General features: G+C 40.3%; 2 protein-coding genes across 9 annotated transcripts in view; one reads left to right on the top strand and one right to left on the bottom strand.

Annotated features, from left to right (window-relative positions):
• Positions 1-468: 468 nt before the first annotated feature.
• The window catches only part of LOC116849671 (spectrin beta chain), a 46,653-nt gene continuing 21,149 nt past the window's right edge, over positions 469-25,972 (bottom strand). The window contains exons 1-13 of one of the 8 annotated variants that reach the window (XM_032827045.1): positions 21,773-21,861; positions 21,436-21,624; positions 14,799-20,705; positions 14,580-14,671; positions 14,383-14,487; positions 13,989-14,131; positions 13,860-13,912; positions 13,206-13,262; positions 10,985-11,104; positions 5,806-5,961; positions 5,041-5,308; positions 4,772-4,954; positions 469-2,981 (exon numbers count right to left, since the gene is read on the bottom strand). In XM_032827045.1, the coding sequence (XP_032682936.1) occupies positions 2,978-2,981; positions 4,772-4,954; positions 5,041-5,308; positions 5,806-5,961; positions 10,985-11,104; positions 13,206-13,262; positions 13,860-13,912; positions 13,989-14,131; positions 14,383-14,487; positions 14,580-14,671; positions 14,799-20,705; positions 21,436-21,571 (7,224 nt within the window). In that variant the 5' untranslated portion in view covers positions 21,572-21,624; positions 21,773-21,861 and the 3' untranslated portion in view covers positions 469-2,977. Of the gene's footprint in view, positions 2,982-4,771; positions 4,955-5,040; positions 5,309-5,805; positions 5,962-10,984; positions 11,105-13,205; positions 13,263-13,859; positions 13,913-13,988; positions 14,132-14,382; positions 14,488-14,579; positions 14,672-14,798; positions 20,706-21,435; positions 21,625-21,703; positions 21,862-25,972 lie in introns of those variants that run through there. The other 7 variants (XM_032827043.1, XM_032827044.1, XM_032827042.1 and 4 more) reach the window with 7 other exon arrangements.
• On the top strand, positions 8,664-10,991 carry LOC116849673 (peroxiredoxin-2-like). The gene is made up of 2 exons (XM_032827051.1): positions 8,664-8,996; positions 10,390-10,991. Exons 1-2 carry the CDS (start codon positions 8,747-8,749, stop codon positions 10,764-10,766), a joined length of 627 nt encoding a protein of 208 aa, XP_032682942.1. The 5' UTR covers positions 8,664-8,746; the 3' UTR covers positions 10,767-10,991.

The raw sequence follows: 25,972 nt of genomic DNA, 5'->3' as shown, positions 1-25,972 counted from the left end.
CTAATTTTGAGGGCGGTCGCAACTTTGTTGTCGACGCGGCCCGCATTGTCGCGTTCCAACTCGCGTATATACCGCTATAATCCGTACACGCTTAAAATACTCTCACAAAAGGTGACACCGCGACACATCGATATATCTCTCGGTCTTTCGCCAGCACAAAGCGCACTCGAATAACAATTGTCGTCATTGATCTTCGCTGATACGCTTAATTGTACAGCTGGTCGACGACGACAATAAGCTTTACGCTCGCGAAAAACATGACGAATCAACGAGTTGCGAGTCACGAGTTTTTCTTGGTTATATTTCTTTTTAATTTCAATTTTAGGCTCGCGACTTCGATTACCTGCTTCGACAATCAGCGATGAATAGAGAGAAAGAGAGAGAGAGAGAAACAATTGGGAGAGTAGGCGATTGTGGATGGTCTCACGAATGTTTCGCCGTTTTGTCGAACGCTACGACTTCTCTGTCTGTTTGTCCGCGAGCCAGTAGCAACCACGTGCTTTATACGTATCGCATTTTATTTCTCAATGAAGCTATAAAAAGGCACATTAAAAAATTACACGTTGACCTTAATGAAGTTTGAAGGTAAAGCAATCAATTGCATACATTACATCGTGTTTCAGCGTGATGACAATAACAGGAAAGTGAGAGCGGTTAATTCGTTTTACAAGCGACGAAGGGGAATCGATAATGCGAATCATCGTTATGTCGTTAATACAGCGTAGACAGATACAAAGGAAAAGAATTGATACCGTGCCAGAATCTGTGTTTCTAAACGTATCGAGAATACCAGCCTGAAAAGTACAAAGAAACGTTCGATATAAGCGAGTGTTTAATGATATATATTGCGACTTCTTTTCATGTTAAAGCGCTCCTGTAAAATCGGGCATCTAGCTCTTGGTGTGTTCTCTGATAGATTTCCACTCGGTTCAATCGATTCGATAACAACACGTCGAATCGCGAACGCTGCCCTGATTTCTTTTTCCTTTTTTTTTGTTCGCCCTCGGTCGACGACGAGAATCCACAAGGAAGGCCGTTTTAAAACGAAAAGAGCCACCCGTTAATTTGACAATTATTATTATATATTATCTATTATAATTTTTTTATTTCTTATAATTTAATGCTCTTTATCGTTCTGTATTTATATATTTATATGTATATTTATATATAAAACACATAGCTATGACATACCAAATTGTGTTGTTTAGCAATGCGACTCCGATATTCAATGTTCCGCTAAATGCACATGCATAAAATTATAAAAGCGACGATGTATACGACCATTTTGATTAGAATTATTCTTGCGTACACAACGTATAGGAGCTCCGTATAATATATACAAGTTTTTCAGTAAGCTTAGCCGACAATGCATTTCCTATGCGAACTTAGATCTGCCGGATGTTGAACGTGAGTAGTCGATTATAATCAAAGAGAGATTATCGCTAAAAGATTTGCATTCCAAAGATACGCAGTACACCGGGTCGATTGGTCGAGTCGCATTGAACCGAGAAACGAACGAAATTGTGGTACTCTCTCTCGTGAATTATATAATCTCCAAGGTATAAGATACTAAACTAAAGATTTTTCCTTTCAAAGCTGTCCTTTAGAACTCGATAAACGAAGCTTACGCTCTAAGAAACAAGATATGAACGTGATAAATATTAAAAAAATTAACAATTACAAAAGTAATATAGTTCGCGCGTCGCGCCGAATGTTCGGGTTTGGCGTCGAGTGGAACGTAATTTGCGACAGTGATAACACGGCTAAATATAATAAATTCACCGTAAGCGTTCACTGGACGCGAAACCGTGTCACATTCGCGCGCGAGTCTAAAAAAATTCAAATATTCTTCCAATTCTACAGAGAATCATGATATTCGGGTTTCATATTTTAAGGAGGAAACTCTCTCGTTAGTCATTATGTTTTTTTCTTCTTCTTTTTTTTCTTCATTATAATTCTTCAATGCGATTTTCCCTTAGAGTGATGCATATTTAACAATTCGTTAAAAGCTAGTTTATATAATATTATGTCCCAAGTTAGTGTGTTTCTTAAAATATATGGCAGTCATTCGAACGCAAACATACGCGTTTGCAGGAAAAAGAAGTAAATACTGCGGTGCGATAGAAAAAAAAAGAGAAAATGACAATGAAAGCGATATATCCTAAGCGACTAACACGGCTGGAATCCATTCTCGTCCTCCTTGGAACAATCGGAGATTATATCGTTTCTGATGCGACAAATCGCACGACGTTAAAGTGTTAAAACGTAACAAAGTTGAATTCGCCATAAAACCGAGCTCGCACGCGAGTCAAGTGTAAAATAATTATAAATTATCATAAACCACATCACGGTTACAGTACATCTTCACCGAACCATGTTCTTCTCGCAAAAATTAAGAGATTAAACTCGTTTTCCGTATGAAATAACTCTGTCGAAAAGAACATCACCGTACGCAAAAATGCATCGCGGAAACTTACGACGAAATATTTTGTACCATAAAGAAGACATCGTTCGTTTTACCGAATGACAGGCAAAAATGATCGCGCATTTCGATGTGTATGGACAAGACATGCGCGATATGCACACGTAATTGTGATGAAATTAAATCCCGTGTCAATAAAGTCTCTGAGCACGCTAACGTGGGACATTTCAAATGTCTCTTCTCTCGTCAACTAGCAATATTGCAAAGTGTCCAAAAATTCATTGAAGAACTAAATTTAATTAGACTTTCAATTAGCCTACACTTGCATAATATCAACATATAACTGTTAAATATCTCCGTTCTTCGTACGTAGGCGTTTTTCAAAAAGACCCGTTCGATCCGTCCTTCAATTCATTTCGTAACACCGTGGCCATGTCTTCTAATTTTATATTAGCGTTGCTTTAACCATGTAGAGCGACGAAACATTTTCTCTTAAACACGATGTGTTGTGCAGACGCATTACGAGCGGCTTATACCGGACTTCACTGCTCCAGTTTAGCTGAAAATTAACAAACGCAAGAGCGCAATGAGTAATCGTATCGTCGGGGACAATTAACTGCTAAATCTGTCACTGTCAACCACTGTTCTTGCACGTTTTACAACTTCGTAATAATAAGGTTGCAAGAGATAAAAGACATAATATGCGAAATCAGTTAAAATCCTCATAAAATCGCTAAAGTGTATCTCACAAAGTTTGCTTTTCCATTGTCCAAATTAATTTTCGATGAGCTATGTTTAATAAAGTCTAATGTTGGCAAAATAAATCAGAATAGACCTTAGTACTCCGTCTTTGAGGAGTCAACAGTCGTAGAGTATCGTGTATCTCGTAACCGTCTTAATTGGAGACCCATAGACGGCCAATTACCTCTACAGTAATGATTCCTAGGAATATTCTGATAGCAGAGAAAGCGTGAAGAGTAAATGACGATGTCATAAGCGGTGATGGAACACAGCTACAATATAGTTTAACAATGATACACAATGATTCGAGTATCTACATATAGTACACTATATATTATGCGAAATGAAATAAGTATTCGAAACGAAAGCAATAGATATATGTATATATACATATGCGAGAATAACAAGCACCTTACTTAGCTGTTGGACAAATGTAGAGGCATAGAGAACAATTGTGTTTCACATATCCGCATTATTGTCGCACGAAATCTGTAATCTCAGTAATCTGTAAAACTCATGGGAATTCGTGCGACAAAGGATCTCTTCAGTTCTCTTGAACCATCGCTACTCTATTGTACCGACCGGTAAACACTGTACCGTGAAATTCAAGAGAGCTGCATATGAAACACAGAAAGCTCTACACATACAAGTTCCCGTCACCTCAAGAGTGACTCTGTAATCATTCCGCATTCACAATTGGAAGAACATTCCCGTTGTGTTTTCCAGAAGCTAATTATAATAATGACAAAATAAATAAACAAAAAATTAGAGGAAAACAACTGGAATATGGACGATCAGTCAATCAATCAATCAATTAATCGTGCAATAAGTACGACGGTAAATTGATCTAGAATTGTGTGCGACTCACCGCGTCTCTAAATGTTGTTCCAATTGTGTACTGTTTCTTACGTTCATTGGTTTCGCTTTCTACTTTTTGGCTTTTCTAAAATATGATAAATGAAACATGATCGAATGCGACAGGATCGATGAATGGAATTCGTATGAGGGAGAGTGAGAGCACACGTGTATCTTGAAATCATCGACTTATGCTTTACGAAACGAGACGTCCGTCAATCGTGAATGAATGAATGAATGAATGAACGAATAAATGAATGAATGAATAAACGAATGACATTCTCTCTACGACAGTCAAGTGCGAAGTATTGGCCATCGTATCGATTTAACGAATTCACAAAACAACAATAACTCGCAGCTATGAGGAACACAAGATTAAGAAAAAATCCTTCCACAAGAGGCACAACAAGTGTTGCTGAAGGTTAGCGATGAAAGATGATGAAAACGCGTATTCTTGATTGCTAACAGAATATTCTCTAGTGGATTTATTGTGGACGTACTCGAGAGGGTAAAATGAATTAACGAGACAATAGGCATCTTTATACACAGGATTAACACGTCTCTCGACTTGGAACGCTGCAAAACTTGTGGTAATTTATGTATTCATACGTTATATCCGTAGGTCTCGTTAGAGATTGATTCTGAGCTCGTAATGTTACTAAAAAAATAATCTTTCGTTTGCGTATACATATCAGTTCTCGAGCATCCGTACGGTCTTAGACACACCTGCGAGATTACCCGATATATACTTACTTCTTTTTGAGAGTGAAGAAGCTACGCCGCTTGGTTTCGGCTTGTGTCGGAGCGGGCAAGGTGTGAGCCCTGGATGTACTTGCACCCGATGTTCCCTGTGCTGCCTGATTTAATGCAGATACCCAGTCGATCATTTCCGCGTCGTCTTTGGCCTGGAACAGGAAGTCGGATCCGCTTTGCGACCTGTAAAAGAAGAAAATGATAACGCCACGATTTTATCTGAATCGCTGAAATGCACAATGTGCTACTTTCGACGAAGCGGCACTTACTTGACTCGGAAGACATGTTTCTTCTTAGTGTAATCACTCGCTACGGTAATAGTCGCGCCTCGTAAATCAAGGGGAGTCTCTCCTTTGTACGTTTGATCGGGCGATGCTTTGTACGACTTCTGATCCTTATATACAAATAAGTTCTGCCCACGTACGACCATGTACACTTTGTCCCAGGAACGGTTGGATGCTTTCTTCGTCGTACTCTCCCACTCGTGCTTCCGCTGCAACGGCCCTTCGAACTCGTCGTCGCTCGGGCTACGTTGTTCTGCAAGAAAAGTGACCGATTAATATCGCTCGTCTATCTATTCGGTAAGAAGCGACTTTCTAAGATTCGCAGTATATTATCAACTATACGCGAGAGAGAGAGAGCAACGCCAGCCTGTACTCCTCGCTTGGGATGGAAGCTGTAAATTCAATATCAAGATTCCTCAAAATTTTGTCATCCAAACAAAAAGCGACTTAGGTGATATCACGCAAACTAGAATCGCATGTCAGTCAAATATCGTGTCTCTGATTCTCGTGTGGTAGATGTCGTGTACTGTCACATGGTGACATGTCCGACCATGGTGTGGACTGTCACATTCTCAGTGGATTCTCAGCGAGCAATATATGCGTGTAAAGTGAGAATGAGAGTATAAACGAGCGAATAAACACGAATTCGCTCGAACGATCGAAATAAACCCACGTGACGTCCAACGGCTGGACTAGATCTAACTAGATCTAACTAACTAGCGTATAAGTTTCCTCTTTCTCTTCACTTACCGGGGATGCTATGCTCATCATCACTCACGCCACTGCGATCTAAACTCGGCGACTTGGCGGACTTTCTCCAACGGAAGCTCCTGAATGGTGACTTGCTGCGACTTCGCTCCTTACGCCTTAAAGTACCGGACTCAGAGCCGCTTCCGCCTTTCGGAGCTTAACATGACGTACGCAACACATATGACATTATTAGCTACTTACTCTCTGTACCCTGACCCTCTCTACCTAGCTTGTAGCAGAATTGATCGGGGTAAACAATTTGTCGCTAACAAGTCCTCGCGTCCTCTCTTGTAAATTACATTATGCTATTACTTCCGCACCCTCTAACTACATGCACAGAATGTAACGAGCGGACATACTTTCATGCAGCATGCTCATGCGGGAGACACTAAACGAATATAGTCAGTGGATGACAAGTTGCAAGAATTTTCCTTTAACGAATTTTGCAACACATCCGTATTCACAAGGGGCCGTTTTCCTTTGTGCGGAGTCAGATAAATGAATTTTGGTACCAATCAATAAAGAACGTTTCAATAAGTTGAAAATGAAGATTACATCTGTGAACTCATCAAAGTTCCAGAAATTTAGGATTGTATCCATTTCTTCATGTTATGTCCATATTATATCTAGTTTCTTTTGCTTGGTTATTTTGAAAACTTTTACTGGACCATTCTATTAAAGTAATAATTAAAATTTATTGCAATTTATTGCAAAATTATAGCAATTCATATGCAATTCGTCTAAAAAGCAGTGATTGAAGACATTGATTGCAGTGTACACATTGGAATTCGGAAATCCGAGTACAACCTACGAAGTGATCAATAGAGAAGTTCAAAAAAATCAAAATAGTATACTCTACTGAGATGTAACAAGTGGCTCAGATCAAAATTTTAATTATCATTTTGGTACTTCTAGAATGATGCCATGATCCCATAATGGCCTTCAAAGCGACGAAGCAAAAATATTAATAAAGACATAATATGGAGCAATAGATAAAATCTCAAATTTCTAGAACACTGATAAGTTCGCAGACGTAATCTTTACTCTCAGCAATTTTTGAAATATTCTTTGTCGATTGATATCAAATTTATCTATTTGACTCTAAACAAAGGAGAACGGCCCCTTGCCAGGGAGAAAATTTCATTCAGTAATTCGCAGAAGATATTTTTTCCTATTAAATACCGCATGTGTTCTGAAGTTCACGCTAAAAGTATTCCTTCCATTTATAGTATATTTGTCAGACTAATAACGAATAAGAGAAATTTGAATTTAAAGCAAATAGGTAGCTATATTTGCTATATAAATTGTTAATATGATTCGCGCATTTATCTTCTCATACAGTTCTGTGATACACTAAATTTCAATAAAATCTTGACATTTTTTAAACTTTGATCTTCCGCATCGTATCTGAATATACGAATATTATGACTGATTATTTGGATAATCTGTCATTTAGACAGCTTGACATATAACACGATATCATATTATATTCAGGAACAATGGAAACGACTAGAAAAACCAATGAGCTTTGGTCTAGTAAATGTCAAGACTTTATTGAAGTTTATTGTACACGGCGAGCTAAAACAAAACCTGAAAGTAAAATCTGAAGTAAATGATTGTAAGACTCTCTGATTAAAAATAAACAATATAAGAATAAGAGACAATAAGAGTATTGTCTCGTTCTTTTTGACAGTTGCAGAAACTTAATAGGTTTATATATTGTATATATTTATAATATATTGTGCAAATTATTATCGGAACTTTTCGATCATGTAATGTGATCATCTTCAGCTGAAATTAATGCAAATTACAGATGATTCTCAGTCATACGTATTAAAGTAATAATAAAGTAAGTAATGTTATGTACTCGTTCATATATTCACCATATGTGACGAGTGGAAGCACATAAATAATTTACCAATACCAAAAAACACCTGTAATTCTGAAATTATGTTTATTAATTTCTTATTCAATATAATAAATACTATTTATCCTACAAGTCTTGAATCCTTTTTTAACACTCTGTATAAAGAGACAGAATAACAGTCTAAATACACAACCGGATTTTGCGAATTGTAACATAAAATTTATGTTCCACTATTAAGTTTTATATAAAAAATATTTGTTTTCGTCTGATTTTCTCTTTCTTCTTCTCGTGTTTATACTTAATAGATTTGATATATACTGTTGACATTAAAATTTTATCTTTGTCGTTTTATCTACTCATTAACATTATGTTCTCCAAATGATTAATTCTTCTTAATGCTATTCTCATCGTCAGTAAGTTTTTTATTATTATTGCAACATATTATATCATAATACATCAAATTATTAATTTTATTATTTTTTTTTTATTTTTTCACTATAATCTACGAATAATGATGTACTATTACGATAATATTTTTCTGTGGATCCTGAAAGTGATTTACCAACCTCGTGAATAGATCCATTAGTAATCTTATATTATGTTCATATTGCTTGTACGTCAACAAGTTGAATTTAAAGTATGATTTCTCTTGTTTTTACATATTACACGCTTTATACGATTTACCTCAGTGCTTGTGACCGAAAATCATCCATAAATTATATCAATTTTGGCTGAGGATAACTACATTACATAGTCGAAATGTTCCGATGAAATAATTCAATAAATTAATTTGTAATATAAATAAAATAATTTTAATCTGCGTGTATACAAATATAATAAATACACGGACTTTACGTTCGTATCTGACTCTCTCATTGTTATTCATTTTTCTAACATCGTTTAAAACAGCATTTATATTTCTCTCACGTCTTATATGAGTATAATGAAGTGATCCGACAACAAACTGTTGCGTTACTCACAACGCAAACAAAAGAAGAATAATACGAATTCGCTATAAGGAAGATTTTCACGATTGTAATGATTTGAAGCTCGTGTCAGTAGAGAATATTTGAAATGAATTTTTGCTGCGTGAAGAAGTCAGAAATGCCTAGCACGATACAAATACGAACGGTATCGACAGTGTCGCAACGCGCACCATCTTGGTCAAGTATGGCGGTGGTAGATTTGAAACTACAAGAACTGTCATCGCAGGATTTCTCAGGGAAATACTTAGTGTTGATCTTCTATCCGTGCGACTTCTCATTCCTATGCCCGACCGAGCTTATCCAATTTAGCGACCGCGTTGGCGAATTTCGCGCTCTTGGTAAAAATAAACCTTATCTTTACTTTCCTCGCTAATAACGCTAATATAATCACGTTTTCCGACAGAAAATATCCGTAGAAAGAGATACGTGAAAAGAAGATAAAAAATCAGCTAGATAATTTTACAAACTCTCAATAATAAATTAACCTCTCGTTTATGACAATAACGGAATTCCGATTTATATTATTCCACACGGAAGAAAATGCTGTTATATCAACAAAATTAGCTAACAGCGCTATAATTGGAGTACATCTTCTGGATTCAATAGCAATATTATTAAAACTAACGCATCATATGTTGTTTAATAACTCGAGTATTAGTTTCAATAATATTGCTGTTGAATCAACATTTGCTCCAACTATTGTTGACTAATTCTAACGATACAAGAGCATGTTTTCTATATAAGGCATGATTATCGTAATCCCGGCGCCAAGATTTACGATCTTGTCTTATATATTATACTAAAAAACAGACAAGTATTTTTATCTATCTTCATTATTTTAGAAGATATAGTATATTGAAATTCAAGTAATATATTAAAAAACTGAGACAAAGAGATCCCTTTAATTAATTGCTCGAATTTTTCTTCCTAAAATGATATATAAAAATGGCTATTTTGCAAAGTTTAACAAAAATGAAAGTTTTATTTTATTCAATCAAATCTTTCGTTTTCCTAAAATGTGTTGTGGCGAATCTACTATATATAAAAAATTTCAGTATATCATGTTTTCCAAACTAATAAAGACAAATAAAAGAACTTGTCGAGTTTTGTTTAGAAGAGACCATTCTTCTTTGTCCGGAGCCAAATTAATAAATTTTAGTATCAATTGGGATTTTATCTATTACCTCATATTATGTCTAGTCTCTTGTTTGGTCACTTTAAGTCACTTTAAGGTCACACTTTAAGGTTTGGTCACTTTAAGTCACTTTAAGTCACTTTAAGTCACTTTAGAAAACAGTGATGGAAGCACAGATATTAATCGCAGTGTGCACATTGGAATTCGGAAATTTGAGTACAATCTGCAAAGTGACAAGTAGAGAGGTTTTTAAAATCAAAACAGTATTCTACTGGATTCTCCCAGATTTCAATTATTTTAGTATTTCTAGAAAAATGCTATATAGTCCCGTAAAGGCTTCCAAAGTGACAAAGCAAAAACATTGATAAAGATAAAATTTCACATTTCTAGAATTCTAATGAATTCACAGATGTAATTTTCACTCTCAGCACTTATTGAAACGTTCTTTATTGATTGATACCAAAATTTATTTATTTGGCTTTGGAAAAAGAATGGTCCCTTGTTAATATAATATATTGAATGAAATAATAAGACGAAATCGTGGCACCGAAGAATAATCTCCCCGTATATGAATGTCATACTTTGATGTATCATAGGCGCAGAGGTGGTAGCTGTTTCGACGGATTCCGAGTTCTCGCACTTCGCTTGGATGACGACGCCGCGGAAACAAGGCGGCCTGGGCGAGATGCGAATCCCGTTGCTGGCCGACAAGAGCCATCAGATAACGGAAGACTACGGTGTGCTGGACGAGAAACAAGGGACCGCGCGTACAGCCTTGTTTGTCATAGATCGACAGGGAATCATACGTCACATGACGATAAATACCGAAGCAATACCGCGATCGGTGGACGAGGTGCTGCGTGTTGTGAAAGCTTGCTGCTTCGTGGACAAATACGGACCTACGTGCCCGTACGAATCGCTGCAGCCGAAGAACGCGTCCGGCGAGGAACCGGATTATTTCAGCACGATTTAATTTATTCAACAATGCGTCGTTCACGCGTTTGCGACTTCTTTCATTCATAATTCCGCGTAAGTAAGCCGCGCGGTGCGCGCGTTAATCACGCGACGACTATGCACAAGTCGCGACAATGTGCCGCGAGTGACGTAAATAATTGACGTTGGCTATAAATAAACGATCTCCCGACGTGTAATTTCAACGTGACACAGATCACCTGAAGTGTGAACACTTACTTGTCGGTGTAGGTAGACCACGCGGCGAAGTCGGTGACTTCGCGGACTTGGCAGAGATTGGTGCGACAGGTGAGGTTCCTCCTTCCCGTAAAGACAGTTGCGTAGGTTTTTGAGCATGCACTACACCACACCAATCACAAAATCATGCTATGTATTACTCAGATATTACACATCGTGCGCGCGTGTGCATGTGTGTGAAATTATAAGAGCGTCGTGTACTACACATTCTCATCGCGATAATACCAATGCCAATTATCTCTCGATTAATTACAACTGCCTACACAAAGGCGTGCCTCGCGTTAAAGTTGCACCATTGGAATAAAAAAAAAAAGAACAGAAAAATTGGAACGGCAAATTCCGGAATTATTTTAACGACAATTGACAATAATCGTATGCACATCGCACAAACACATTTAAAAAGTAATGCGTACACAAAAAACATAAATTCCTGTTTCTTATATTTGACACAACGAACGGGGATATTCTGTGCGCAGCTTACCTTTCAGGCAAGGTATTTAAGGAGGTTGTAAGACAAAATTTGTTTATTATCATTGAAACTTGCACTACATGTAAGTTGAAATATCCAACTGCTCATGCAATTAGAAAAAGGTTGATCATTCAAACTAAAGTTAATACTTCCTATTCTTCAGGATTGGTGTGTTATCTTTAATTTAAATTTTTCATTTACCATAAAATAAAATTAACGTTATACGGAAAAACTATTATGATATTAAAAGCTAATATACCGATATTGTATGTATATTTCAGAATTATTAATTATTAGTTTTGCTTAAAAAATACAGTGGTGGAAAGTACATACTTTACAGTAAAATACTCGATATATATGTGTATGTATACGTATTTAAACATTTATATACTTCTTTCTATTACTTTATTTCTGTGCATCTCTACTAGATCAACTGATGCATAAATAAAATATTAATAAAAAAAAAAAGATAATATTTCAAGTATTTATAATACTGTGTGTATACAAAGTGGACATAACTTGATCACTTTAATTATTTTCGTTTATACTGAACCAATTCAAATTAATTTTGTCTTTTTTTAATTTGGTTCAGAAAGGTCTACAAACTGATGCTTTTTCTTTCAACTAATGTCTTTTTTTATGGAATTTTCAAGATTATTTTAAAAGTTTCTAATGGAAATATAGTTTTTATAAGACAAATCTACTCTTTTCATCATTTTACGTATAAAAGTAAAATCGGAAAGTGAATACTTTCCGAGATATTTTTATTCTATTCTGATACTTTTCAATACAATATATGAGATATCTCGTAAAATATATTTACTTTTCGACCACCTCACCTTAATACTTACAATCTCCTTGAATATCATTGCCTGTATGCTTGAACGCGATCATAATGTGAGGAACGAGATGAGAAATGTGAAACAGATATACCTACCGGATTGGCGATGTGAATGAAATGGCTCGCGATGGATCGCGCATGGTCAATAATTACAGCGATAACGAAAGATTCGCTATGAAGAAACGGCTGCAGGTCTATTCTGCAACTTTTGACAACAGTATCGTTATCGTTACATTGTTGCGCAAGTATAATACATGGTAGAAATCGTAGCTACACAACGATACATCATGCTAGTGACATTGTCGTCAAAAAGTTACAGAATAGGTCTACTGGCCGGAAACGTTACGGAAACGTTACGGAACTATCGCTTACGTGACTTAGTTACTGCACATGCAACAAATTAAACATGTTATCTGATTGTTATCTATATTATCAGCTTGCAGCAGATGACGGAAAGAGCATCTCGGGCGAAGTAACTCGGTCATAGCTCCCTGCTAAAGAAAATGTTAATAAAAGCGAGTAAACGGTGAATCGTGTGGGCGAGAGAAAGAGAGACAGAGACTGAGAGCGAGAGCAATAAGTGCAATGTCACTACGAATAAACGCTGAAAGAATGTGAGGCATTATTGTGTAGATTTAACGCCAATGCGAATCCGAAGAATAAAGCCGTCGTTAACTGCCGCTACAGAATGTAGTAGATATGACTCGCAATCCATCACCAGTTTGGAAAGTCATGAGGGCAACCTATATGATCGAGACTGCAGTGTCGTAGAAAAGTCGCAGAGGCATCGAGAAAAGAGATATATACACATATACATATAATATATATACTAAGTATAAAAATTAAATTCTTACACATTACGATAATTTGAACATATATCATATGACACTCACCTTCCTTGGGCTTGTCTTGAGGCTGTGGTGTACGTGTAGAAGCCTTGCGATGTGCCACTGTGGTTCGTGCATTCCGTGTCGCATTAGGGTGCATTCAAGGGGCGAGGGGAGAAAGGCGATGAAACGATAATGGTGGTAATGTAAGGACGTGGGCGACGGATTCGATATGGATCGGAATGAAGTATTCGACGTAGGTGGATGGAAGGAGACAGAAATAAACGTGCTGTTAGCGATGTCATGCTTACATACGAACAAACCGTATTCGTAGTACCAAAATACTCGAGAGCGTTATTAAGTTTTCACACAAAGAGCAAGATCTCCCGCTATTTTAGTCGATTTAGTCATAACACCAAGTCATTACACTATACTCCCGGGTCTGGTACTCTTAATCTCTTCTGGTTACATCCATTACGGTCCGCGATCGTTATCGCGACGAGTCAACAAAAGCTACACGAACGAGTAACTCCGATAGAAGAATTTTCGTTATGTTTTAGATGCTTGTCGAATATCGATCGCGTTACTTTATGTGAACATTCTCTTCAGACAAAATGCAAAGTTGTACGATTAAAAAGTGATGCAGTAGGTATCCAGAAGTCGTCAAAGTCTCGATTGATAAAAACCCAAAAATGTATTCAATAAATGTTGTTGTATTACCGTGTCCTTCGTCTTCTCCGGCAGCGCGTTCAACAGCTCCGTCAGTTTCGGCTCTGCGATAATAACAAAATTTGCTCGTGAGATCGTGGAAAACTGCATCATCGTGTAGAAAAGACATCGGTACGTTACCTTTCACTGGGTGGTTCGTCTGGACTAGTAACGGGCGTCGCCTTAGCCAAACGCGCGGCCTCTGCGGCTGCCGCTTCTTCCTTCTTGCGTCTCTCCTCTTCTTCTCTTTCTTGCTCCCGTCGTTTTAATTCCTTCAACTCGAACTGCATCGGAAAAGAAGCATAAAGGAATTATGAATATTAAATAAACTAATTATGAGTATTAAATAAACTAAATCGTAGTCCGCATTCATAAATTATACGCAAATATCATCATATAACTGCAATACAGTAACTGCGACAATTTACATATTTAAGTAGCGTGCAACACGATAGGAAGTTTTTATAATTCTTGTTGCTTTTTAGTATTTAATTACGATGTTACTTAGTCACGAAATGACCGTGTATCTACTCACAGTAGTAAGTCGGTGCAAGGCACTAAACCTTTCCTCTTGGGCAGCTGCCGATTTTTCGAAAGCTTCGTGTTTCTTGATCAGGTTCTCAACCTCGTCGATCGTATGCTGTGGAAATATTTAATCTTTTAAGAAATCGGTCCACTCGCGACCGAGAAACGGCAATTCGACTCTACATTCGAAACAATTCGATTACTTACACCAAGTTCTTGGCTCATAAGATACGGCTCTTGAGCGATTAACCATGCTTCAGCAACCGCCGCGTCTCGAGCGAATTGGTAGACTTCCAAGACTACAAACGAACAAGAAAATATTAGAAAAATACAGAATCGCGCCCATAAATCTTCAATAAATACAAAATTATACATTCGTGAATATCAAATATATCGTGAGTGCCAAATAGATATAGTAATTCTTACTAAGTTGTAAATTCTCCCAGCGTTCCTCCCACCGATGTAACAACGCGTTTCTGTGGTCCGTTAATGCTGCCAGTTTCTCCTTGATCTGCGCGCTCGCGTAATGATTCCTAGCTAACAAATCCTTTCCAAGGCTGATGCACGCCATCAGATTATCCTCCCTGGCATCGATCTCCGCCTTGAGGCTCTGGTGATTATTCATTAGCAGCTCGACACCGGCGACATCTCGTGGCTTCTCGGACGTGTTCATCTGACGCACTACGTCGTCCATCCAAATCATCAGCGTTCTGACCATATTGAAGAATTTGAAGAGATCACCGGTGTCTTCGAGCTTAGATCGTCTGCCTTCGCACAAGGACTGCATATTGTTCCACGCCGCCACGACCTCGGCCTCGCGGTTTGTGATCTCCTGTGCCTTATCGCCGGCGTAGCTCGCCTGCAGTTTAGCGGATTCCTCCTCGATCTGTGTTACCTGGCTCTGCAACGTTGACAGATCCTGAATGAAGTTGGTGTGCTTACGCTGGAGTGCTGATACCGAGCCAGCGTCGCGGCCCAGCTCGTCGGACATGGCGTTCTGTTTCTCCAGGATTCTACTAAGCACGTCCTTGCAATCATGGAAGAACTTGTGCAGCTCGCGACTGGCCACCAACATTTGCGTGCGAGTCTCAATCAGCTCGAGCAGATCTTGCCAGACTTCGTTCAGACCATCCTTCCATTCGGCGATCGTAGCTGCGTCCGAATGCCCGGTAGCGATTAAGGAATCGGCGATACCGTTCACGGCTTCCACTCTTTCGGAACCAATCGCTTCGGTGTCGCGAGCAAACTCCTTGAATCTCTCCCATAGTAAGGTGACATGATCGTAATCCTGACCCAACTCGTGACTGCTGGCGACCAATTCTCTCTCCGCGATCCACTGCTCCAAGTCGTCGACTTCGCGGTTTAACATGAACAGCTGGAGTGCTTCGTCCAGTTTCGCGCGTCGCTCGCCTGCCAGATCCTTTAGTCCGGCATACAGTTTGTCCACCTGCGACTGCTTCACGGCGATCTGATCGCCCAACGGGTGCTGATCGTTGATAAGCTGCCTAGCGGTCTCTCCGAGCTGGCGAATAGTTTCCGCGTAATCCTCCACGGCATGCTCCAGAGACTCGTGTTTCTTCATCAGGTTCTGAGCGGAGATCTCGTCTTTGCCACGATCCTCGACCATCATGTACAATTCTTGTTCGCTCATCCACGACTCAGCCTCCGTAGCGTCGAAGAAGTACTGCTGCGCTTTCTCGTTCTGCAGCAAGTGCTTGTTCCTGTCGTCGACAGCATCCTTCAACTCTCGCCATTTCTCTGTCAACTCGGGTATCAATTTCTGGAACTCGGGACTATCCTCGTGGCTCTCGTCGATCAGTTTTTGGCCATTGTTGCAGACCAAATTGATCCTTGGTTCGTGATTCTCGATCTCTGTGCGCAACGACTGGTTCTTCTTCTTCAGCATGTGAACGTTGAACAGTGAATTGCCGTATTCGGTGCTCGTTGCCTGCGGCATCTTCTCTGCAATCCACAGTTTCTCGTCTTCGACGTCGCGCCGGAACTGGAAGGCCTCCTTCTTCTTCTCAAGCTGCCGTTGGCGATCGACCAACGGCGCCTTCAGCTGAGCGAATCGCTGAGCGACCTTCTCCTTCTTGCACTTGATCTCCTCCATCTTGTCGTCGGGTACCGTGCGCTGCAGGTGTTCAGCTTGCTTGTCGAGTTCGGTGACTTGACGCGCTTTCACCGCCATCTGCGTCTCGATCATCTGCTGCTTCTGCATAAGTATATTGACGGATGCAAGGTCGGAGCCGGTGTCGGTGCTCTCTATCTGCTTCTCCAATTCGTTCATCCATGAGTCGATGTCGTCGCAGGTCTGATGTATCAATACTTCGCGATTCGCGTCGAACAATCGCTCGCCTTTGTCGTGAGTCGTCGTTTCTAATTCCACGAACTGATCCGCCAATTCGGCCACCTTCGGCTTTATGATCTCGGCCAAGTCCGGTTTCTGCTGAATCAGTTCGTCTGCGGCTTGCTGCAATTGTTGCAGGCGGTCCTTGTTGCTAGCGATTTCTGCCTCGAATGCCTGATGGCGGGTCCACTTGCTGTGAACAGTCTTCGCGCTTCTGTACGTCTCATCTTGGGCAGTGATATGTTTTTCTTGTACCCATTCACCAAGCTCCTCGCAATCTTGCAGGAACATTTGCAGCTGCAACTGATCCTTGAGTTTTTCCATCAACTGATTGGCCTTCTCGCGATTCACTCGTCGACGATCATTAATGTTTTCGGCCTTCTTCTTCACTTTATCAGCTGCAAAGTGACCTTCGTCCACCAGACGACCGGCGAACTGCACGACCGAGTTGATCTTCTCGTCGTTTGCGTCCATGGTAGTCATGAATGCCTCGTGTCGCTTGATCACGTGCTCCGCTTGTTCGAAATTAGCCGGAGTTTCGTCCTTGGCGAGAATATGCTCTTGCTGCGACAACAATACCTCGGCCTGTCGCGCGTCGCGGTCGAACACTTGCAGATTCAACGAATTGGACAGCAGATTCTGACGATTTACCCACATCTGATGCAGTTCTTCCCAACCCATTTTCAGCGCGTTCAACCTTTCGCGCAAGAACATATACTGTGTATCACCGTCGCCTGCTTCAGTAGTTAGCCTCTCACCGTACTCCATCATCTTCTGGTAGTCGTCAGTATAATTGTCAATCTCCTCCTTGATATTCTGATGCTGCGTGAGCAGTCTTTCGGCATCGGCAAGACTAGTCGGCGTGTCCTCGCTGGCGACGTCGGTCTGCGTCTTCGTGAGCCATGCTTGGAAGTGATCGAGGTCGCGCAAGAAACGATGAAGATCGCCAGCCTCCTCAAGTTTAGCGTCGCGCTCCTTCAGCATCTGCGTTAGCTGTTCCCAGATCAAGTGTATCTGCGTAATTCGTTCGCGTATCATGGCCGCCTCCTCCGGATGCTCCTGTTGTATGGTTTGAGCTTCTTTTTCCAGAGCATCTAACTTGGCGTGTATTGCAGCCAAATCGCGCTCCATGCCGCTCAGTCTACGCTGCAGGGTCATCACGCCAGTCAAGTCCATCTCCAGACTGTCAGTTTGCTGCAGGATGCGCTTCTTATCCTCGATCCATGACACAGTCTCGCGACATTCGATATGGAAGGTCTGCACGCCGTGCGCGGAGTTCAACTCCTCGCGCTTACCCTCCGCTTTCTCACGCAGCTCGGCCCACTTCTGATTCAGCTCGTTTTGCCGCGCAATTATCTGCTCCGAGTTGGGATGCTCGACGTGTAGTAGCTGCCGGGCGAGTTGATTGACAACGGCGACGCGAGACGCGTTCGCGTTCATCTCCTTCTCGAAGCCATTGTAACGATGCTTCATGATCTCCACGTCCTCGATGTCCTTGGCGGGCACCATTGTGTCCAGCATTCTGTTCTTCTCGCCGATCCATTGCTCGACCCCGTCAGTTTCACTAAATACCTTGTACAGAGATAACGCATCTAGTAGCCTCTGCTTACGCAACTTGGCCAACTCCAGCAACTCTTTGTATCGGGAATCTATCGAGGTCAGTCTTTCCAAAACCTCTGGCGACTTGGCGTCCTGCTCGCCCAACGAACCCGACTGCTGGTGAAGTTGCTCGATAGTCGTGGCGTAGTTTTTCAGTTCGTCTGTCACGTCCTTGTGCTTCTTCAACAACGACTGCGCATTGGCTTCGTCTCTACCGACGTCTTCAGACGAGACAAGTCGCAGAGTGTCCAACATCCAGATGTCAATGTCATCTGCGTCCGCGAAAAGTTGATGATAGTCAACTGCTTCCTCGAGGCGTTTTCTTCTAAAGGCTGCCAGATCCAGCAAGTGACTCCACATACCCAATATCTCTTGAAGTCTCTCTTGAATGCGATCAGAACCGAAGTGCTGTTGACGCACCAGTTCGTCGCCGACTGCGGCGACCGACATTAGCTGCGGTTCATGCGACTGTATCTCGTTCTCTAGTGCTTTGTGCTTGGACAACAGCAGGTTAATAGTGGTGAGATCGTGACCGATATCACCCGTGGATACGATCTGCTCCTTCTCTTTGATCCAATTCTCTTCATCGGCCATGTCCCAATAGAATTGCCACAGCTTCCGAGATTCCTCGAGCCTGGCACGACGCTCGACCGCCAGTCTAACCAGCTCGGCGTACGCGCCCTCAAGTTGTTGCACGCGCTCGACGATGATGGTAGGGTCACACGGTCGATAGCCTTCTCCATGCTCTAGGAATCTCTGACTCTGTTGGACAACGGCCTTGACTCGCTCGCCGAGCACGTTGATGTCCGCCTCGACGAGCGAATGTTTTTGCAGCAGATCTTCCACGCCCATCAAGTGTTTGCCGTAATCATCGGTCAACAATCTCATCTTTATCTCCTCCATGCTGTCGAGGATGTACAGCATCTCTTGGAAGTTCTGTTGCAGCTGCAGCGACAACTCCAGCCGCATTCGTCGGGCACGGAGCAGCTCCAAGAGATAATTCCACAGTCTCAATACGTTATCCTTGCGTGCGTTGATGCGCTCAATGTCATGGTAATTCTCCGCCTCGAGCTCCTGTGAAACCGCCATTACGGCTTGCACGCGCTCCTCATAGGCAAAAATGTCGGTCTCAATGGCCTCGTGCTTCTTAGCGGCGGCTTCCACCGCGGCCAGATCGAAGCCGAAGTTGTCCTGCGATACTAACCGTTGGTTCTCTGACAGCCAGGTCTCTCGCATGCTAGCCTTTCGATTGAATCGAGCGGCAAGCTGTTCGAGCTTCTCCTGACGAATTAATTCCTCTCGAAGCGCCAACTCGCGCTCGTGTTCTGCTTTCTCCAATCGCTCCCAGGCTTTATTGATATCGGATATCATCTTACCCTCTTTGGGTGTGTACGGCTTCTGATTGTTCGCACGCATCTTTGACTGCAAGGTGAACAATAGTACCTCTAAGTTACCCTTCTCAACGAATTTGGGCGGTTTTTCCACCGTGCGATAATTGGAGAATTGCGACAGCTGCAATTGAACGCCGACCAACGAATTGGCGAATCTGCGATCACCAAGAGCTTCTATGGTGGACTCAATCCAACGGAGCAGGTCGCTGGTGAGACTCTCGTATTCGTGTATCATACGGTCGTTCTCCATCGCGATGCCAACCACCTTACCGATCCTCTTACCTTGCACCGTCTCTTGCTTCATCTTGGAGAAATAGTGATAGTACGTGACGACGTATGTTATGATGGACTTCTCGTCCGGATGATCGACGAAGATGTCTTCAGCATCCAACAGTTTCGTGAGGCCGAGCTTGTCCTCGGCAACGTTGAACGAATTGTTCAGGTTGTAGATCGCGTTCGACTTGGAGAGCTTCTCGAATTGTATCAGATCTGGACGGTGTTTGTGAATAATCGCGTTGAAGGCCAGGCCGTCGCGCCATGAGGTCGTGAAATTCCTCACGTTCACGTTGTGGTAGCCCGCGGTCTTCATCTGACACCACAGCAGCAAGGCGTCCTTCGCGGACTTGGTCTCCTGATTGTCCGTTTCCTCGATCGTGATGTCCTGGATTTGGAATCGCAGGATTATCGTCCAGATCAGGCCCAGACTGAGGCGCGGGTTGCCGTCCACGATGTCGTGCGAGCCCATGTTCTCCAGATGCACTCGCTGCTCGCGCAGAAACTGCAACGCCTTGTCCACGTTCTCCAAACAGTGAATCCTCATCTTGCCCTTGGTGGGACGCGGTAAACGCTCACCCGATAGGATCTCCAGCAACCTGATCAGCATCTTGCCGTCGCGCAGATCGACGTAGAGATCGCCGATCCGGCAGGAACATCGCACTAAGTGGGAGTTGACCCATTTCTGGAAAGTCTTCTTTTGCACTAATTCACGCTCACCTGGTGAAATAAGGTCACGAGAGTGGGTGGTTTTAATGTTGGTCGTTTAAAGATCGACTCGATCGACGTCTGATTAAGTATCGTATTTATTTAATACTGATCTCAGATGCAATTAAATTACACATGACTGATTAATCATTAACTTTTTTAATTAAATTAAATTGATAGATAAGCTTGAAACAATGAAAAAGTTCTTTACCTCGAAGATCAAACACTACTTTATCATAGTTCATCTTTGAAACTGACACTGCTATTCCGATGTTTATTATACTCTCACTTTCGTACATGTGCAAAATAACGATCTCTACTATTCTCGTCGATTGATTTAGCCAATATGCTAATTGATAATTTTCTTGAACATATTTAACACATTTAATTATACATTACACGACTTTAATGACTACCGCACGTATTTCGACTAGCTAGTCCGAGAAGTAACTGTTAGAAAATGCTGAAAGTTATCAAATTCTTGGAGTAATTATCAAAAGGATGTGGTATGTGGTAGCTCAATCGTACAAACACAACTCGTAATTCCTAGTCGCCTAGTCGCGACTATAAAATAGCTCTTCGAGACAGAGAGTTAGAAACGTTTTCATCGTATTCATCGTAGAAAAAAAATCGAACATTCCTGGATTCAGGAATCTTCAAAAAAAAAAGAATCTATCAGAGAAACGCTAATCGCTGTATAAATACGTAAATAAAACGGCGTACAAAACGTTAATTTGTTTACCAGCTAGTGCCTTGATGCGTGAGCGCTCGAAAAGTCTCGAACTCGAGTTTCCCCCGTCGTATTCGTACTCGTCGACAATCTCTTGTTGTAGCGTGGGGTCCCAACCCCCGCGCACCACCGAGATGTCGGTCGTCATTTTGTCAATCAGACCAACAGCTCACTTCTGCCTAACCCCTTAAAAGGGTGCACCTAAAGCAAAAGAGAGTACCGTCAAGAATACATCTTCCTTCTCCCATTCTGGAATATATCACTCCACGTTATATAGTACTTTACAAATTACATCTACGATCTCACGGGTCCGGACACGTAGCCGCGCGTAAAATAAACGAGGACGTACAATAATCATAGAAATCTCTTCCTCCTGCTACCCACGCGCTCGCGACGGGTGAGTAACAACGCCCAGAAACAGAACGTGCCTCGACGAGCTTACTCGGTCACAGCTCGTCGCGACGCGCAGATAAGAATTGCAAGGTAATCTTATCTCCTTGCGTGCACACGGCGGAGGTTTGTAACGGTGCTTAATAATTAAATAAATAACGGAGAGCTAGAGAAAAAAATACTTTAGACGCAGATCGATGTTGTGTAACGACGCTCCGATAACGGCGCGATTGCAACGTGCAAAGGGGGGACGTTTATTTCGGCCTTCGTCGGTTTACCGTACGAATTTCACGATGACATCGTGCGTGCACACGCTGTTAACGAGCGTGTACAAACTACGAAATGTATGCGCGCTCTTTTACGCGTGTATGCGTTTTAATAAACGTCGTAGCGCTTACGTGCCAGTGTGCACCGCGTGGGAGACCCTCGACGACGACGTTACCACCTCACCAACGATTACATCACGCGAATGATGTCACACACGCGAAATACACGCCGTATAACATTGGCGTCGCCGCCAGGCCCCGCGTGCAAAGGCCAATAACGGAAAGGTAAATGTTCGCCGACATGGGCGTAGTTTCGTCTTTCACAAAATATCGTCTCGTTGACGTATAATGGTTTATCTTTTCTTTCGTACGCCAGTTACGATTGCCCTGTGTAATTTAAATTGTGTATGGAGAAAATGTTATACAAACATTTAATTTTTGTGAAAATTACAACAAATTTTTTTTTATTCTAGACCATGAAGAATATCTTTTTTTATAAATGTTAAACACGTTAGAATTTTTATCACGATTTTATTGTATTTTGTCACAATTATATTTTGTAATTGCTTAACTGTTTTTTATATCGCATGTTTAAACGTAGATTTCATTTTTTATATAGCATGTTTAAATGTAGATTCGGTTAAATTTGTTACTTCTATAGTAATTTATATTACAATTTTATCAATCAGTTTTACACAAACACATTGTAAAATATGACGTAATTTTGGCGTAATTTTTACTATAATATTTTCTTCATATACAAACGATGTGTGCCACATTCTCGTAACAGGACATAATAATACAACTGTCCTGTGTGAAGTAGAACATCACGGAAAATTATATTAACGAGTGCTTAATTATATTAACGAGACGCTTGAATATTTTCATTTTGTATCACAACTATATAAATGAAAATATAAAAAAATATATATAATTATATATATTTGCGTGTAACTATATAATTAATTATGAGAAATATCTTTAAAACAGAACAATCCATCAAGGAAAAACACAGTGAAGTAGCAGAATTTTGAAATTCTCAATTTAGAAATTCTACCAATTTCTATTTTATAAAGATTCTATTTTATAAAGATTTTTACTTTATAAAGAAAATACTACTAATTTCAATTTTATAAAGATGAAGATTAATTTTTCAGTTATACTATTCTATAAAAATGAGAAATTAATTGTAGAATAATAAAACACAAATTCAGATGGTAAATATATTTTGAATCAAACTATTTTCTTTTTCCTGTCTTTGTTTAAATACGAAATGTAAAAAAATGCGCAATTATCTATGGGATGATCAACAACTATTTGTGGTACCGCTTGCTACCAGCTCGACAGAGAAATTCCGTCATCACCATGATTCAAGTATTAAGATAGAGCTGTATAATTTCGGACGACGCCCACAATAAAACGCTTCGTTTAATTTACGAGGGTCCGCAACGCGAACGATGTTTGCCGATTAATGAACTGATAACGTTCCGACGGTTTGCCATCGCGAGATAAACGTCGCGAACGGTATTTTCTCTCGAGAAGCCGAATACACATACCAGCGTGGTGCAACGCGCGATGTGCACGGTGTGCACTTTCATGCGGGTATCCGAGCGAAAAAAAACTCAAGGAAAACCACAGTAAACCGATATGGACGCCTAATAATGAGCATACGACATCGGAGAGGAAGAACTGCGCGGTAACGCATCCACATTCGGGACGCGCGAGCGTGCCGTGCAGAACTGAAGACGCTACCAGATACGACAGTGATTTTTACGATCCGTTATGCAATGTATAACAGGTTCTCGATATCTACGTAGGTATCGTCGCCACGTTATCCAGGGAGCGAGTTAAATCGCCTCGTTACGCGACGAGATGGACGCGTCTCGCCTGAGCGACGACAAAAGTCTGAGGCGAGCGAGTATGAATGACATTCTTAAATGTCTGGACGGTTACTTATGGCGAATTAAGAGCAATTACGCGAGTGCCGTCATACTTAATGGCAGCCGGCACCGACCGTAGTGGGAACGTACAAATTAGTGTCTTGGTATCATGGTGGGCGGAGTGAAGTGAATCACAAAGTGAATGACACGATAATCGGGGAAGGTTAAGTTTACCTCTTTAAGGTCTACACTTCTGCATCGAGGGACGGAGGCGTGCAAGTCGAAGGTTTAAGGGGATATTTGAAGACTTTACTGATAAAATATAAATTTCTTTCTACAAAGTTTACGTTATACTGATTGCATATTTCTTTAAGAGATGTCAAAGTGAATGATGAACTCTGAAAATGTTGATAATGAGACGATCGTCAAAACATTATGTCAGATAAAACATTGACACTAATCGCACTAATCTTTTCGTATTTCTTATACAGTGAATTACAAAACGGTTTGGATACAGTGAAGTTGAGAGCACATCAAACTGTCAACATTCAGAGCTATTACAAATAAATTTACGCAATAATAATATAATTAATAATATAATTAAGAATACCAAATGTAATGATCATAAAAAATAATAATACTAATATATATAATAATTAGTAATAATAATTAATAATATAATTACTGGCTAAACCTGCCAGAGTGATGACGTAATGTTGACAATTTCGTGAGCTCTTAACTTCATTATGTTTAAACCGTTGTATATATAGATCCATATAGATGTTCGTTGTACAATCCATTGTACATATAGATTTTATATAAATTGGTCTCCATTCTTTGTAATTGAACTGACTGTACTAGTTTGCACTAATTCTCTTTTTCTCTTTTTACACCAAGTCACAGCTGTATATATATCTTATCTGTATGTATATATATATATATATATATATATATATATATATCTTATCTGTATATATATATTCTTTTTAAGTTCTGAAAGTGTGCACTAATTCAGTTACAAAGAACAGATCTAATGTATGCTGTTTTATTTTATACTTAGTGGATTATTTTATACTTAGTAGAACATAACTATACATGTATAGAAATCTTTGCGCAAACTTTTCATATATTTTTAAATTTTCAAATTTAGTTGTAAAAGTACAACAATATTTGGAATTTAAAATTTCCTTTGAAGTTTTCAAAGATTGCATCCCCTTAAGGATTAAGTTATGTTGTAAGTCTTATTTTCAGTGACTCATCGAGAGGACGACTCATAAACTTGCTATTTACCGAACAAAATGACCGTTTCTATACGTTTATTATTTAAATAATAAGTTAATTTGAGGGAAAGTTATTAATAATATTTCAATTTATATGTAGCGCAATAATATTTTAATTTATGCTTAGTGCAAATTTCAATCAATTTCTAATAAACTTATTTTGTCTTGCAATATCTTTAAGACTGCTAATAGCAAGATATTTCAAAGATTTCTTCGACAAAAACTCCAGAAATATACTCAATACTTAATATAAAAAATGCGTGTTTGATGTTCGGTCAAGTCGAAATTGGAGTAAAATAATGGAGAACTTCGAAGTTATCTATTTTACCGCATAACTTGCAGAATTTATCTTTTGAATTATAACGAGGCAAGTATGTTAAACTCAATAATCTCAAACTTGCTCCTATTCTTTTGCTCTCAAATCACGTTCAGCTCAGCAAATGAGAAGTCTGAAGGGAGCACCGACCGACCAACCAGTCTTTTCTTTTCTTCTGCGCTATTATGACGGTACATTGAATATACAACAGTGAATGTATATAAAGAAGCTTGGTGTAGACGAGGAAAGCGTTGGTGTAGACGAGATTTTTATAACAACAGGCTATAATAACCACCTCCAGCGATTCACCTCAATTTCGATCGCGCATGCGCGCGCACGCGGTATGTGTGTATGTGTATATACTGTCACAATGACTCCTCTTTAATAGGAAGGAGCGAAAACGGAAAACAAGAAGCT

Source organism: Odontomachus brunneus, unplaced genomic scaffold, assembly GCF_010583005.1.
Source record: "Odontomachus brunneus isolate Ranch 3 - 2012 unplaced genomic scaffold, Obru_v1 Obru_scaffold_123, whole genome shotgun sequence".
Taxonomy (NCBI): domain Eukaryota; kingdom Metazoa; phylum Arthropoda; class Insecta; order Hymenoptera; family Formicidae; genus Odontomachus; species Odontomachus brunneus.
This window is presented reverse-complemented; position numbering and strand designations above follow the sequence as displayed.

Excerpts from the sequence above, each read along its gene's own strand:
- LOC116849673 (XM_032827051.1), top strand. The coding sequence starts at position 8,747 with ATGAATTTTTGCTGCGTGAAGAAGTCAGAAATGCCTAGCACGATACAA. Across the intron at positions 8,997-10,389 it reads TGGCGAATTTCGCGCTCTTG|GCGCAGAGGTGGTAGCTGTT; the intron begins GTAAAAATAAAC and ends GATGTATCATAG.